The 15746-nt window shown below is 56.5% G+C and overlaps 1 protein-coding gene across 1 annotated transcript in view; it reads right to left on the bottom strand.

Moving 5' to 3' along the window:
• Positions 1 to 15746, bottom strand: part of DCAF8 (DDB1 and CUL4 associated factor 8) — a 29174-nt gene that overhangs the window by 1459 nt on the left and 11969 nt on the right. The window contains exons 3-13 of the mRNA XM_053278014.1: positions 14108 to 14179; positions 10866 to 11554; positions 9828 to 9968; positions 7688 to 7782; positions 6138 to 6248; positions 4130 to 4202; positions 2960 to 3017; positions 2668 to 2775; positions 1889 to 2019; positions 1360 to 1479; positions 696 to 812 (exon numbers count right to left, since the gene is read on the bottom strand). Of these exons, the coding sequence (XP_053133989.1) occupies positions 696 to 812; positions 1360 to 1479; positions 1889 to 2019; positions 2668 to 2775; positions 2960 to 3017; positions 4130 to 4202; positions 6138 to 6248; positions 7688 to 7782; positions 9828 to 9968; positions 10866 to 11554; positions 14108 to 14156 (1692 nt within the window). The 5' untranslated portion in view covers positions 14157 to 14179. The remainder of the gene's footprint in view (positions 1 to 695; positions 813 to 1359; positions 1480 to 1888; positions 2020 to 2667; positions 2776 to 2959; positions 3018 to 4129; positions 4203 to 6137; positions 6249 to 7687; positions 7783 to 9827; positions 9969 to 10865; positions 11555 to 14107; positions 14180 to 15746) is intronic.

Below are 15746 nucleotides of genomic sequence, written 5' to 3'. Positions count from 1 at the left end.
CTGGTCAGCAGTAGAAGCCGTGGCCACCTCCAACTGGGGGGCGCCTCAGGGCACACTCAAGTTCAGCCAGTAGTGGGGGTTAGGAATACATTTGGGGAGGAGGGCTTTCAGAAGGGACTTGCTTTGAATATTATCATCAGGATTTCGATCCTGCCCTTCCCAACCGCTTACAGCAGCCGTCAACAACCAAAAATAAAACACACTGCAAAATTCGCTATTTATAAAAATGAGAACAGGTTTTGAAAACAGCCACCGCCGCAAACACAAGCCGCCATCCAACTGAGGAACACAGCAGTCCACTGAAAAGCCTTCTGAAAGAGAGACGCGTTAAATGACCGCTTAACAGCGAGTGCCCGATGGATCTCTCGGGAGAGGGCATCTCAGAGCTATCACCACCACCACCAAAAAGGCCTGGTCAGATGAATGGCTGTCAGAGGCGGGCCCAAGCTGCTTCGTTCAACCCGAATCTCCGAGATCCGATCCGACTCCGTCGGGTCGAATAAAATGCAGCGTCCATACACCACCTTTGAGCCTCCCCCGTCGTTTCTCAAGAGGGGAAATATGCACCCACACCAGTCCATGATGTGGGTGCCGAATAGTCCCAGCCCATGGGCGGCTGGAATGAGGGCGCTGTAGCCCCCTGGGTAGCATGTGGGGCTCGGCTCCCCGTCCCCTCCCAAGCCTGGCCGCCTTACCCTGTGGTGCCGCCTCTGTCGGAAGTGGTGCATCAGGAACCACAGCAGGTGGCTCTCGTACATGTCCGTGTGGTGCAGGCTGTCCTCGTCGCGCTCCTGCTTGTTCTTCTTGACCACCTGAGAGAGAGAGAGAGAGAGAGAGAGAGAGAGAACGAGAACACGGGCGTCACGGGCCAGCTCCAGAAGTGAGTCCAGACACAGAAGGCCTCGGGGTTCTGCTGCTGAGTGGTCAGCACACCGCCAGCCAGGTGTGCCTCACATTGAAACAAAAAAGATTAAAGCATACATCCAGAGAATGATGGGTGACTGGGAGAAGGAACACATGTGCTTGCCCAGGAGCCAATATTAATGGCCCATATGCTTATGTAAAGAAGAGTTCCTTAAATAAGGACTCCTAACATAGGATTCCATCCTACCTTATATTGCAGCCAATATTAATGCCCTGTATGCTTGCCCAGGAGCCAATATTAACCTCACAACAAGGGTCGTCCCCCACCCCGATGCTGCTGGACTACAATTCCCATCACCCACATCTGGCTGTGGATGATGGGAATTGTGGTCCAATGCCGCCTACGCACCCACATATCTGGGAATCCCTGAGCTACAGGATGGGGAGCTCCCCCCCGCCGCCCTCAACAGTCGTCCTCTGAATCCCGTGCCTCACCTCCTTCAAGCCGGTGAGCTGAGTGGGCGTCTCTGCAGTGGGAACCCACATCTTGACGTCGTGATCCAAGCCACTTGTGGCCAGAACTGGGAGATGAGGGTGGGGCTCCAGGCAGTTGACCTGCAACGAGACCGGGGCGGAGGGGAGACCTAAATCTTTGCAGGGCAGGAGAAAGCGCCCCGCAGTTAAGCTGCAAGAAACAGAGAGTCCGGGTGGGGAGGGGTGGGGTGTTGCAGCAGGAGATCGAGGCACACTGGACTGTCCCTGCCATCTCCACAGACATGGTCTGCCTACACTGCAGCTGGATCCAAGTCTTCCCAGAGAGAAAAGCCCAGATACCTTATTTACCTGAATAGAAGGCAACTCTAAATGTAAGATGACCCCACTTAAGCACAGAGGTTAGAACACAGGCGATACCTGCATTTATTAGTATTGATTCTATTTCTATACTGCCCTTCCAAAAACGGCTCAGGGTGGTTTATACACTGGCTGGCCAGCCACCCGGCCTCCGGGGTCCCCGCACTCTCACCACGCCGCCTTTGTCACCCTCCATGAACTGCACGATCTGGCAGGACGATTTCTCCCACAGGAAGATGTGCCCGCAGTCGCTGCCGCTCACCACAAACTCGCTCTTGGGGCCGTAGAAGTTGACGCCCTTCACTGGAAGCAGACAGGAGGCGGTTCAGGACACAGGACACACTTATCCTTTCAGTATCAATTAGGGGAAAAAACTGGATGCAGAGACTTCTCAGTGTTGCCCCACCAAGCCCTCAATTCCCTTCCCAGCGAGGTCCTCCTACCTTTTGGGCTTCAATAAAACAAATTTTTCATTTGTCCAAAGGTTTGGTGAGGGATGAATTATTTTCACTTTACTGAATCTCACGTCATGTTTTTTTTTTTCAAATTGCCTTTATTCTGCTGTTCTATTATTGCATTTTCTATCTGACTGAGCACAATTTGCAGCCTTCAACACTTATGGAGAAAGGGCCGGATAAAAGCAACAAGATGTACACAACAGCCCAGAGACCCACACTGAATTATAATAGGGTGGGCAACACATTCACGTGTAGCTTGGATGACCAGTTAGCAGGAGTGTCTGGGGCAGATAGCTGGGACCCTGGGCTGTCTTTCCAGTAGCAAATTCTCTGTTTCGGAAATATTTGCCACAAAGATTCCACCACTTCTGCAGGCCGTTTGCTTTGCTAGCGAGAGGTTCTTGGCAGAAATCTACCTCTGTGTGCTTGGAATATGGGAAAGAGACTGCCTCTCAGCAGCCCTAAGGAGGGAGGCCAACCGGGGGATCCTTACCTGTGGCATTGTTACGGTGTCCCTTATATCTCTTTATGTATTCTGCTCCATCGCTGTGGGACGAGTTGAAGAGATAGATGTCCTCGTCGTTGTAGCTAGCCAGGAGTTCTGCAAGGGAGACGCGAGAGCTGTGACGAAGGCACTTCAGCCGCGCACATCCATGACCCTCAAAGCCCTCCGGGCTCTCGCTCTCTCTCTCTGGGGCGCTGTGTCCCAGCCCTGCAGTACCAGCGCCACCCTGCAAGGGGCGCCCAAGCCTGGAAATCCACCCGGCAGGAGCCTGCTCCTGTACCTGACCCGTCGTGGCTGTAGACCAGGCAAGTGATGTTCGCCTTCGACTCGCTGCTCACCTGAGGAGGAACAAGTGGGGAGATCAGATCGGATCCGGGCCTGGCTCTTTCAGGGACCCCACCACTGGGGGCATGCAAACCACAAGGGGGGGGGGGTTCCCACCAAGGTGTCCCATACAAAATTCATTTTACATTTATATCCCGCCCTTCCTCCAAGGAGCCCAGAGCAGTGTGCTACATACTTAGGTTTCTCCTCACAACCCTGTGAAGTCGGTTAGGCTGAGAGAGGAGTGACTGGCCCAGAGTCACCCAGCGTGTCTCATGGCTGAATGGGGATTTGAACTCGGGTCTCCCCGCTCCTAGCCCAGCCCTCTAACCACTACGCCACACTGGTTCTCCAAATCCAAGGCAGCAGCTGCGAAGTCTTTCCGGAGGGCTGTTCTGCACTGCTCCTCGCAACGGGGTTCTTTCTGGCAGGACCTCCCCCACTCCCCGCAACACAACTAGCAACCACTGTGGCCACCGGGATGTCACCCGAGATCTGGAGGAGACAGCTGGAGAACGAGGGCAGGCCCAGATGTTGGCCTCTGGGTCCATCCAAACAGAAGGAAATACCCACATTTCAAGAGGCCAACCCAGGGGGTCCCATACTCGGGTCCCTGGATGTCGGGGGGAGATGGGAGTTGCAGGTCAGCCACACCTGGAGGGTCACAGGCCTGGAGCCCTTCTGCTGTAGGGCCCAGGTTAATGTCCCATCCGCAGCCTGAACACAACTTGCGGTTGCCTTTTGAGACAAGATCGATCACACACACACACACACACACACACCCCAGTGCAGTGGCTCACTCCTCCACTCTCAAGCCAAGTAAGAGATCCTGGAGACGCAAGCAGTGCTCCCTCTAACAGGGATGTTGATGCTGATGTTGACTACAACTCCCAGAATCCCCGGCTGCAACGGCTTTTGCTTGGGGATCCAGGGAGTTGTAGTCAACAACACCCCTGTTAGAGGGAACGCTGGACGGGACAAGGGGAAAGAACCGCCAGCGACCTCTTGTGGCAAAGAGAAGAAGTCTCACCCCCCACCCCGCCTCTCTATGCAACTCGGACTTCTCTACCGCTCAGGCAGGAGCAGAACCGCCTCAGGGGGCGGCCCCAGAGGAGCAGCTCCTTACCAGGTGGCGAGGGCAGAACTTCTTCAGCACCCCATTGTTCTCGTTCTCGTCAATCTTCCTCTGGTCGTAGATCCTAGGAGGCAAAAGCCAGGGGATGGTCGGTTGAGTGATGGGGGAGCCGGACACCCCACACAAAACCACCGTCCCAGCCACACACACCTCAGGCCCTCCCAACCCTGGTCCCTGGATCTTGCTGGACTACATCTCCCAAGAGACTCCGGCCACCGTGGCTGGAGGCCAAGGGATTCAAGAGTGGGAATACCTGGTCTATACCATTCCCGTTAGCCTCCCCAGTATTTCCCTGAAACCAAGACTAGGTTCCCCCCAACCCCACCCCAAAGTTTTTTGGTATCAGAAATTGGGAGACCATCTTAAATGCCGAGTTCTGTCCCTTTCGAGTACATGCAGGGGATAACCTGCATTTTTAACCTCTGCTTTTTAGAAGGAGGTCTTAAATTCAGACCCGTCTCCGATTCGGGTCACTACAGGGCAGAAATGGGCGCCAAGGAGCCTGAGAAACGTAGCTTGCACTGAATTTTTTTATTTTTATTTTTTAAAGCAGCAAGCTGCTAGCCCTTAAGGCCACAGAGACCAGTTTGGAAACAGCAAGGCTGATCTGCAGTGAACACTCAGAAGAGCCGCACGCCCTGGTGTTTTGCTCCTTTCCCTATGATGATTCACTCAAGCAGGATATTAAGCATGCCAACGAGTTTTAATTTGCCTAATATTTAAACATTCCTCGGCACTAGGCTGAAGACACACAGCGCCAGCAGATATGAGTCGAAGAAAAAGGAGAGCCCTTCACCGCCTCTCCAACGAAACGCTTGCCTCCATGTCCGTCCTGCCCTCCCTCCAGGCAAGCCTGGCCACAGAGAGGGCAGGCCTCCCTGGACTTGTGGGGAGAGAGAGGGAGGAGGCAGGGGGCACACCATACATCTAGGAGCTGCCACATCCGATTACTCTGGCAGTCCAACAAGCAGACGGCAGCCAGCTTGGACTGCTGTGCCCCCAAGAATCTGGGGTGGGAGCAAGTGAGCCAGCCCCGGGGAAAGCTTCCACTATCCAAGGCTGACTCACAACCTGTCAGAGTGTCATGGGGTAGCTAACGTCAGCAGCTGGGATCCCAGAAGTGGAGAGGTGTCTGCAAGGAGCACTAGGACCCTGATGCTGCCCGCTGGCCGGGACAGCAAGGAGCGAGCTAACAGGCACTCTTAGGCAAGGTTCTCCTGCCCCAACAATGGAGATGGTTTGCTTTGCTTTCCACCCCATTATGGCCTCATAAGGACAGCAACTACAGTGGATCAGATCAAGGAAGGTCCCTCCCGCCCCGGGCATAGAGAAGTGCCTAGACCAGCATCCTGTTTCCTAGGGGGGGGGGCGCAACTAGAAGCTTCCAGGAAGGTCACAAGCAAGGGGAGGGAAGAAGATCAACTGCTGCTGCTGCTCTTTGGCAAACTGCCTCAGAACATGGAGGTTCTACACAGCCATGAGGCCCTCCAACACTGCCTCCTACCGAGTCAGACCCTGGGTCCATCTAGCTCAGTATTGTCTTCACAGACTGGCAGCGGCTTCTCCAAGGCTGCAGGCAGGAGTCTCTCTCTCGGCCCGCTCTTGGAGATGCTGCCAGGGAGGGGACTTGGAGCCTTCTGCATGCAAGCAGGCAGGGGCTCTTCCTCCGAGCTGTTCTCGAAGGGGAATATCTTATGCGTGGACTCCCATCCAACATGCTGGCCAAGGGGACAATTCCTGCTCACTCCCACAAGACCAGCTCTCCCCCCACTTGCACGGCTGCTTCCTCCCCCATTCAGATCCCAGCCAAGAGAACGCGAGGCCCGCGACAGACCCCTACGGAAGCAAGCCAACGGCCTTCGCTCACGTAGCGCGTTCTGAGCCGCGATTTTCCCTGGGCGTGGGATCCGAGCCACGGTCACGACCCAGGAGGCCCGAAGCCGCCCCCCCCCCCCGCCGCTGCCCGGTTCATTCGGCAAGCGCGGCGTCTCCCGCTCACCTGACGTATTCGTCCCTGCCGCCCACGGCAAACTGGTGTGTGTTGGCCGGGTTCACGTAGATGGTGTAAAGGCCGACTTTCTTGTCCTTCTCTTTCGTCACCACCAGCTTCCTAAGGACACACAACACCAACCCGCAGGAGTGTCCAAGACGGAAAGCGCCTCTCTTTCCCCCCAACCTCACGCCACGATTACTCATGGTGGGGGGGAAACCAAGCAGCCTCCTGCAGACAACAGGCGGAAGCTGCCGCTCCAAAAAGCGTGATCCCCGCCTTGTGCCGGCTTTCAGGGGAGAGGAGTCTGCGGGCCGCCTCCCAAGACGCTGTCTCCGTTTGGGCCAGAAGGCTGCTCGCGCAGAGGAGCCAAGCAATGGCTGCTTGCCCCAATCTTCTGCAAGCAGAGAGGCCAAGAAGCCGGCCAAGGAAATGCACTCGGAAGAGCTCCTGCGGGGCTCTGAAACGAACAGATTTTTTTTTTTGGTGGCCGATGCTTTTGTGGCCAGAGGTCACTTTGTCAGATGCAACCGGCCCACAAAAGCCTCTGTCTCAATACAGGTTCAGACGTCATGCAGAGCCATGATTTATTTTAACCAAGGTTTATTTCGCAGACCTGGATTGGCACCACCAATCACCAAATCCTCATTTGCTCAGGTCCCTCACCCCGCCGGCTTCTCCTCGACTCTCATGATCTAGGCCAGGGATTCTCAACACTGGGTCCCCAGATGTTCTTGGACTTCAGCTCCCATAATCCCCAGCCCCAGCGGCCTTTGGTTGGCGATTATGGGAGCTGAAGTCCAAGAACATCTGGGGACCCAGCGTTGAGAATCCCTGATCTAGGCTTGCCTCTCCCTATGGGAGAGCTCTGCAAGGGTGTTGCTACTGAAACAAACCAAGTTTCAGAATTTCGGGTTCCGATGTGACATGGGACCACGGTTAGTACAAGCCAACCAACTGCAAACCTTGCCCGTAGTTTGAGTGCCCAAAATAAACCGGGCACAGGCTCAGACATACAACCCAACCATGGCTAGCCAAAATAAACCATGGTCCTGGGCAATATCCGAACCCACACTTAAGGCTTCAAGGTGCCACAAGGTTCTCCATTATGACTTGAGACTTGGCCAACAAATTTTGCAAGAACGATCAGCCAACAAATGAAGCTCACAACTTCACTACACAGGAGAGAAAGCTATGGTTCACGGGCCACTCAGGATGACAGGTCAAACTAGGGGTAGGCAACCCTGGCTGTCCATCTGTTGAACGACAACTCAAATTTATTATGGCTGGGGAGGATAGGAGTTGTAGTTCAACAACAGCTGGAGGCAAGGTTGCTTATTCCAGGATAGATTTGAAACCGTGGCTGCTGCTGCATCCAGCCAGCCAGCCAGCCTATCTAGGAGGGGAACTCCATCACCACATTTCACCGGGGCCAAGGAAGGTCACTAAGAGAGTCGTGGCTGCAGCTGAAGGCAGCCTAAAGAGCCCAAGGCCATGGCCAGGCTGGAGAAGAGAGCAGCCCGAGAGAGACGGGGCCCCCAGCGGTTCCAAACACTTACGAAGCTGGCCGGTCTTGTCTCAGGTCGATAGTGAAGACGACGGCATCTTCACCGGCTGAGAGGAAAGTGCATGGGGAGTCCGGCTCGAGGGCCAGCTGGAAGAGAAAGAGGCACCGGTTCATGGGGGGGGGGGAAGCAGCAGCGGTGGCAAGCCACCCCGCCCCAACTCACCACAGCCCGCACCTCGGCAGAGCCGCCTGAGCATCTGGCACCCACTGCCCAGCCGGTTCTTCCAAGCTGGAACCCAGCACGTCTCCAGCCAGACATTCCCAGGGGAGGTTGTTAGCCCACATCCGGGGAGTACTTCGATAGAGGCTGGAGGCTAGATCAGGCCTTGTCACGAGCCACTTGCCGGGGGCAACCAGAACTCTCCCAAGTTCTCCCCCCACCCTTTTTCTTTTGCAAGGTGGGACTGGATTCATTCCAGGCCCAACACGATGTGCTTGAGGTACCCGATTCTGGACGCCAGGCATGCTCTGCAGCCTGGCATTTGCATTGCGTGCGTGAGGCCGATATTGTATTTACCTGAATCCAAGACTAGGTTTTTTCCTAAATTCTTTGGTGTTAGAAATCGGCGGGGGGGGGGGTTGTCTTAAATTCAGAACCCCTGCTCTTTATGGGTACATACAGGTATAACCTGTAGTTCAACCTCTAATTTTTATTTTTATTTTTAACGGGGGTTGTCTTAAATTAAGAGTCATCTTCTATTGGGGTAAACATGGTATAGAAGTCCATCCATGTCCCGTGGGGAAGGCAGGTTCGTGGCTTCCCCGCACGGCCCAGAGGTACTGCAGAGGCAGCTCCAGGAGGAAAGGCACTGACTTGAAATTCGCGCTACGGGGATCAGGAGGATAAGGGTGGAATCCTGTTATTTCTAAAGCAGAATACAGGGATGTGCACGGAAGCGGCAAATGCCAGTTTGAAGCAGGGGGGATAACTTTAAGGACTGGGGAGGGTGCTCCTGCCCACCCCACCCCAGTGTCCTAAAAAACGGTCCTGTGGGGTGCCAGCATACCTCCTTGCCGCCAGTTGCAGACTGGAACAGCCTGGTGCGCATGCGCACGTCACACCACCAGTGGGGGAAAGCGCCCTCCGCAGTCCTTAAAGTTATCTCACCCCCCGCTTCAAAGCAGCCTAACCACAAGACTTTCAAACCAGTTCGGAGGACCATAAAGGGTCCTCCAAACCGATTCCGTGCACATCCCTGGCGGAATATCATCACCGTAGCAAGCGGCAACACAAAAGCAGAAAGTGGCGAGCGACTCCTTCTGGAGCTCCTGCCCAAGATTCCCCGGCTAACTGAGCAAAGAGCCACCTTTTTAAAGTGGCGATTCTCTTTAGTGAGCAGGGGGAGAGCAACTGGCCCTCTCCGTCCCGAGCACAGCATCCCTCCAGTGGCTGCAGCTGGTGTCGCTCTTATGCTTCTGGTTTAGATTGTGAGCCTTTTGGGGACTGGGAGCCCTTTTATTTATTTATCTCCCCGTAAACCGCTTTGGGAGCTTGGGTTAATAAGCGGTATATACATATTCATTGTATTCGTAAGACCGCCTCTTGGCATAGGGTGGGTTCTTCAAGTCTACCCTTTCTTCGGAACACAGGATGCCCTCCCACAGAGATACAGTCTCATTCTCTAAGGTAATATCTTCCAGCAGACAGTGTGGACATGCAGCCACCCATCCAAATGCAAACCAAGGCAAACCCTGCTTAGCAAAGGGGCAACCCAGGCTCACTCCTGGAGGACCAGCTCCCCTCCCAGGAAAAACAACAACTTTTTTGCACTGCAGTGCCTGAGCCGGGGAATCTTAAATTCACCCGCATTCGATTATTATTCAGAATACGGATCAACCCTTTGCAGGTTAACCGCTTTCACGCAAGCAGAAGCTCGGCCACGGAGCTTCAAGGCACCCTGTGTCAAGTCAACCTTTGACTCTTCTCACGATGAGCACAGCGAGGAAAATGTGGCTTCTTCTCAAGACTTCTCACCACCTGCTCCCCTCTAGACACCACAAAGCGCCTCTGAAAGGCGATCCCAAGCAGCGGGCAAGACCCCCACCGGGGCCCACCTCCCTGAGAAACCCACGCCTTGCCCCATCCCCGGGCAGCCCGCCCACCTGGCATCTCGGGACCCCCAGCCACTCACCTTGTGCGAGGCGCCCTTGTGCTGGGCCACCCGCTTGGTGGTCTTGCAGCACTGGGTGGCCGAGAGTTCGGCCACCCGGACCTGGCCGTCGCGGGCACACATGGCGAGGGTCGAGTCGCCGCTGTTGGGGAGGAACTTGGCCTGCGACGGGAGAGAAGAGACGGTGGCAGCTCAGAGAGACAGGCGGCCCCAGCACAAGGGGGAAAGGGGGCCCTGCAGGAAGGGGTCGGCCTCTGCAGCCACCCAGAGGCGGAAGACCTGCCCGAGGCCTGACCCCAAGAGAGCATGGGGTCCCGTTCCCCCCGCTTACAGGAGGGAGGAGGAAAAGTGGGGAAGGGGTTGTTTTTGACTTTTTGTGCCTCTCCCACCCCCGCTGGGGTCCTCAACCTTGGGTCCCCAAGATGCTGGCGGACTACTGCTCCTGCCAGCCACAGTGGCTGCAGGGGATGATGGGAGTTGTAGTCCAGCCACATCCGCAGGCCCACGGTTGAGAGCCCCTGGCCTAGGCAAAGGCTGCCCCCTGGAGCTGGCCAAGCGGGTGGCCCAGGGAGGACCAGAAATGCTAGCAAGTTGGCGCAGGGAGGACACGCCTGCACCCGCAAGCTTTTAAGTTTATGACGTTTGGGGGTCTCGAAGTTTCATTTATGGGAATTCTAAGCGGTTTCCGAGGCTTTCTTAGGCTTTGGCTGCTGCTTGAGCTGGAAACCGCCCAGAGATTTTCTATGGGGCGGTAGAGAAAATGTGCTAGAAACCAATAGATCAAACCTCTCTGTCGGGCGGCTGGCAGCAAAACTGGTTTTCTTCTGGCAGAGGATTCCGCTGCCGGGGCCCTCATTGCGCCCCCCACCCCCAAATCTGTCACCAAACAGCAGCCCCGATCTGCAGTCAAAACAGGTCGGGGTGTGTGTGTGTGTGTGTGTAGAGCTCACCTCCCTGTCCCAAGGTTTCCGAACAGAGCCCCCTCCGCTCAGGAACAGAGAGCTTTGAGCGGCAGCAGGCAGGGCCCACCTCGCGCCTCCCGCCGCCCCCGCAGCTCACCTGGAAGACGTTGCTCTTGTGGCCGCTCTCGAACTCGAGAACCGGCTGCCTCCGGACCCAGTCCCAGACCACCACCTTGAGGTCGTCGCTGCCGCTGGCCAGCCACGTGCCGCGCTGGTTAAAGTGCAAGGTGTTGACGCAGCCGGTGTGGCCCTCCAGGCCGTACTGGAGGCGGAAGCGCTGCACCAAGACCCGGGCCCCGCAGGCCTCGTAGATGAAGCGGGCGCTGGAGCCGAGCTCCCGCTCCCGCAGCGCCGGGATGGCCTGCCAGCGGGGCCGGGGCAGGGCCGTCGTCTCCGAGGCCACCCACTCCTCCAGGGCCCGCTCGTCGTCCGAGGAGTCGCGGTCACGGTTGGGGCGCTTGCGCTGGGCCCGCCGCCGGGAGCGCTGGGCTTCTGCCTCCAGCTCCTCCTCCTCCTCTTCCTCCTCCTCCTCCTCTTCCTCCTCCTCCTCCTCCGAGTGAGAACGGTCATAGGTCCGGTTCTCCTCGTTGATGGAGTAGTGGCCCGTGTCGTCCATGCTGTCAGAGTCCTTCTCCTCGGCAGAGCTCTCTGTGTACGTGCGGTTGGGCCCCACCTCGTCGCCGGTGAGGCTCAGGCTGAGGTCGGAGGCTTCGACTTCCACCCCAGAAGACGTCTCCCGCCCCTCCGTGGCGCCAGACATCTCTTCCGGGCTGCTGGATAAGCTTCCTGCGCGACACAACGGCACGCCAGGATCGGTGGCCACTCCGTGTGTGCGTGCGCACGTGAACACACACACACACACACACACACACACACACACACCCCGCCAAATATTTATATATTGCTTTTCAACAAAAAAGCAGTTGACTTAGATATAAATAAATAAAAAGGGCTCCCTGTCCCCGAAGGGCTCACAATCTGAAAGAGAAACGTAAGATACGACACCAGCAACAGCCGCTGGAGGGATGCTGTGCTGGGGATGGAGAGGGCCAGTTGCTCCCCCACGCTCAATGAGGAGAATCGCCACTTTGAAAAGGTGACGGTGACACACACACACGTCCCACTCCTTGCCCTGCCATCACTTTTCCACCAGGTCCACATCCAGATTCCTGCACGGGGCACACACCCGAAGCTCCAGACGACCCAGTGTCTGATGGTGGGCTCCCTCTGTCCCCCTCCAGAGGGCTGCCACTCGGTGGTCACGCACTTCTCTTCTGTACCGTCCGCACTTCCCAGCTCGGCAGGGGGCAGGCGACTCTGGCTCCACATCGTTTGGGGACCCAGCCCCAATGTGAAGCTGAGTGGCGTGGATTCCTTGACCTCTCACAGCAAGAACAGGCAGCCTTGGCTCGCCGGCTGCCGCCGAACTACAACTCCCATCATCCCCAGCTGCGGCTGGCGACGATGGGAGTTGTAGTCAAAGTGCCCCAAAAGTAGAGGGACCAGCTTATAAGGGCCCCATCAGTCCTAAGTGCAAGCAACATCCAGTTATTTTGTTAAAAGAATTTTGGAGGGGGGGAAAGGGTGGGGGCAGACCCATCCTGAGCCCACCCCAGCAAAGGATCTTGATTTAACCGTGGTTCTCTGTGACGACTGAAACGGCCCCTAGAGTCCGAACAAGCATGCCCCGGGGTGGGGGTGGGAGGGACAGGTGGGTCTAATGGTCAGTTTTTTGCTACGAGAGGGAGGGGCAAGGCAGCTGCCCCCCACACCCATTCAAGGGCTGTGGGGGTGGCCGGTCCAAAGATTATCCCAATCATGACTCACTGGCACTCAGACTTCACCGTGGGGGCCTCACACGGATCTGGCACGTGAGCCACAGCTAGATGCGCTGAACTGCCAACGCTATTTTTCCCCCCACCCACCAAAGGTGGGGGTGGGGGGGAGAATCTTGGCCACTTTGCCCGCGTGAGTACAAGGTGGCCCCCGTTCCGTCGGTGCGGAAGACAAGCGGCAACAAAAGGCAGCTTTGTTTGGACGGAGGCTGAGCGCCCTTCAGGGCTGGCCTCTGCAGAACAGATCGCAGCCAAACGCTCGCTTCCAGGCCCCGGCCGGTGCTTGGGGCCGGGCGGTGTCAGCTTGCACAATGCACCGGGCCAGTCCCGATGCGAGCAGGCTGGCAACACGAAGACCAGGGACGTTATGTTGGAAAAGGAAACCGGGGAGAGTGAGTGCAAAGAAGCGTTGAGACGACGAAAAGAGGCCTTGAAATTGCGGAGAGGACTGCGATCGTGACATTTGCCCAAGGGGATGACGCTAAGCCCACATTTTGGGGGGGACGGGACAAAGACCATCGACACAAGTGCTGTAGGGCTTGGGGTGGGACAGAGAATTAGACCCACTGATCTCCGCTCCCGCCCTCCCCATGCCTCTTGGAGGCAGGATGTTTTCATTCTGCAATTGCGGCCATGCATCCTGGACAGGTCATGAGAGCATCGGAAGCGGCCCTACCACCAAGCCAGACAACTGGTCCAACTAGCTCAGTGCCGTCTACACTGACTGGCAGTGGCTCTCCGGAGCGGGGCCTCTCCCAGCGCTACTGGGCCTGAACCCCGGGGCCTTCCTTCTACATGCAACGCAGGAGCTCCACCACTGACGGAGCTCCCAAGTCTGCTTTCGCCTCGATGCTCCACGCCTGCCAATATGCAGATCAAACCAATCCTGTTTAAATGGCCCGGCCTGGCACTTGTTCTCTGCGGGGGGCAAAGGTGGCTTTCCAGGCAGGCTTTACAATTCTGGTCTCTCTCTGCGCCCAGAGCAGTGTGGAACATGAGCTCTGACCCTTGGGGGCGAGAGGATCGAGTGCTTTGCGGGACACTTTTGAATCCCTCCGCTCTGACGCAATGCATCGGAAACCTGTTCTGCTGCACTTGGCCTCCCAGGAGGACACAGCCGTGGACGGCTGCAGGACTGGTGCGGGAGATGCTCCCGAGTGTGTGTGCGTGCGCCCAGGGCCCGCTCTCAAATGCAGGGCTCGCTTTGTAATACAGATGTTAACCCAGGGGTTCTCTGGGGCCCCAGTTGTTGGACGACAACTCCCATCATCCCAGCCACAGTGTGGCAGGGGATGACGGGAGTTGTAGTCCAACATCTGGGGGCCCAAGTTCAAGACCTCCTGGGTTAACCCAACACAAGACCCACGGCCATGCAGTCTAAGCCATCAAAAGCTCGCGAGTCCCGCAGTTCCGCCCCTCAGTACACCCAGCCATTTCAACACCGGACAGCAGCAGCAGCAGCAGCAGCGTCGGGAATCAAGGTTCTCTCGTCTGCCCTTCTTACCGTTGGGTATATCTGTTTTCCCATCTGTGCTGCTCCCTGTATCTGACATCGTGTTTTTCTTGTAAATTCGCCCTGGAGTTTGAGAGAGAAGGGGAGGCGGTTGTAAACAGCAGTTGAACAAATCCATTTCGGGTTTCTATGGGCATGGGGCTCTCTGTCCTTGGTTCTTCAGAAGTGGAACGTTCTGTACCGCTCGCAGCTTTCTAGCGGGTTAAATAAGAGGTCACGACTCTCTTAACAGACGGGGAGCACCGGCCCCTGAGCAACAACCTGCAACGCCGTGACCCATTGTTCAGAGAGAAAGGCACCCCCAGCTCACCGAGGGAAGGCAGAAGCAGGCTCAGGCGGTGGGAGGGGGGGGATGTGGGGGGGGGAGAACTCCACCAGACAAAGGCACAGAACAGCGAAGACCAGGCACTTCCAGTTCCAGCAACAGGCGCCCAAACTCATTAACGGAGAAGAAGCATAATGCTAGTTCATCGCCACACCTTGAAGCCTTCTTTCATCTCTCTGACAAACAGTGCCACAGCGGCTCGTGCTACCCAGCGAATGAGGCCACAGTCTGGAGGCCTCAGCGTTACCGTCTGTACAGGGCAGGTGCCTGGCCCTCATAGGCCTTATACGGAGTCCGATCGTTGGTCCATCTAGCTCAGAATTGCCTGCACTGACTGGCAGCAGCTCTCCGAGATTGCAGGCAGGAGTCTTTCCCAGCCCTAACCGGAGACGCTGCCAGGGAATGAACCTGGCACCTTCTCCATGCACGGCAGATGCTCCACCCCTGAGCTACGGCCCTATCGCTGCTTCTGGACAAAAGAGCAGCCAGCAGAAAGCTACCGACTGGGCCAAGCAGCGCTTGCATGGGCAGGATATTGGCTGGACACAGGTTGCTCATCTCTCAGCCTCCACTATCCCCCCCCAAAACCAAACCAGGATCACACAGAGTGGTCCCGCTGCACCATCTCCAGCACACGCACACAGCAAGTCACCCCACAGCAGGGTCTCCTACTCAGCATGTGGGTCAAGGACTTCCGGAGCTGTGACAGGAGGGCCAGCACTGCGCCCGGCACTCTTTGCCAGGCCCTGATGCAGCCAAGAAGCATCTGGTCGGTTTGGGACGGGGGCGACGGAAAGCCAATCGGATCAGCAAGCGAGATCCTAGGGTAGATCTTAGAAGGCAAAGAGAGACATCTAAGAGGGATAAATGTGTGTTCAAGAATGCCAGTTCAAAGCTTCTCCTTAAAGTCGGGGCCCAGGGGGCTAAGCACATCTCTCTCCTCACCAACCCACAGATCACACCCAACACCTGGGTGGCTGGGTGCCCTAGAGCCAGGAGCAGGGATCCTGGGAGACAGTAGTCAAGGCGCCTCAGAAACATTAAGAGCCAGAATGGCTGTGGTCCAGAGTGCTGGACGAGGACCGGGGAGATCCGAGTTCAAATCCCCATTCAGCCAGTAGACTTGCTGGGTGACTCTGTGCCAGTCATGTCTCTCTCAGCCCAACCTACTTCACAGGGTTGTTGTGAAGAGAAACTTAAGTATGTAATACACTACTCTGGGATCCTTGGAGGAAGAGCAGGATATAAAATGTATAATAAAATAAAATAAAATGCATTAACACAGGCAAGGCGAGCAGGCTGCTG

Source organism: Hemicordylus capensis, chromosome 14 (assembly GCF_027244095.1).
Source record: "Hemicordylus capensis ecotype Gifberg chromosome 14, rHemCap1.1.pri, whole genome shotgun sequence".
NCBI classification, from domain to species: domain Eukaryota; kingdom Metazoa; phylum Chordata; class Lepidosauria; order Squamata; family Cordylidae; genus Hemicordylus; species Hemicordylus capensis.
The sequence above is the reverse complement of the archived record's forward strand: the minus strand, read 5'-3'. Positions and strand labels throughout refer to the sequence as shown.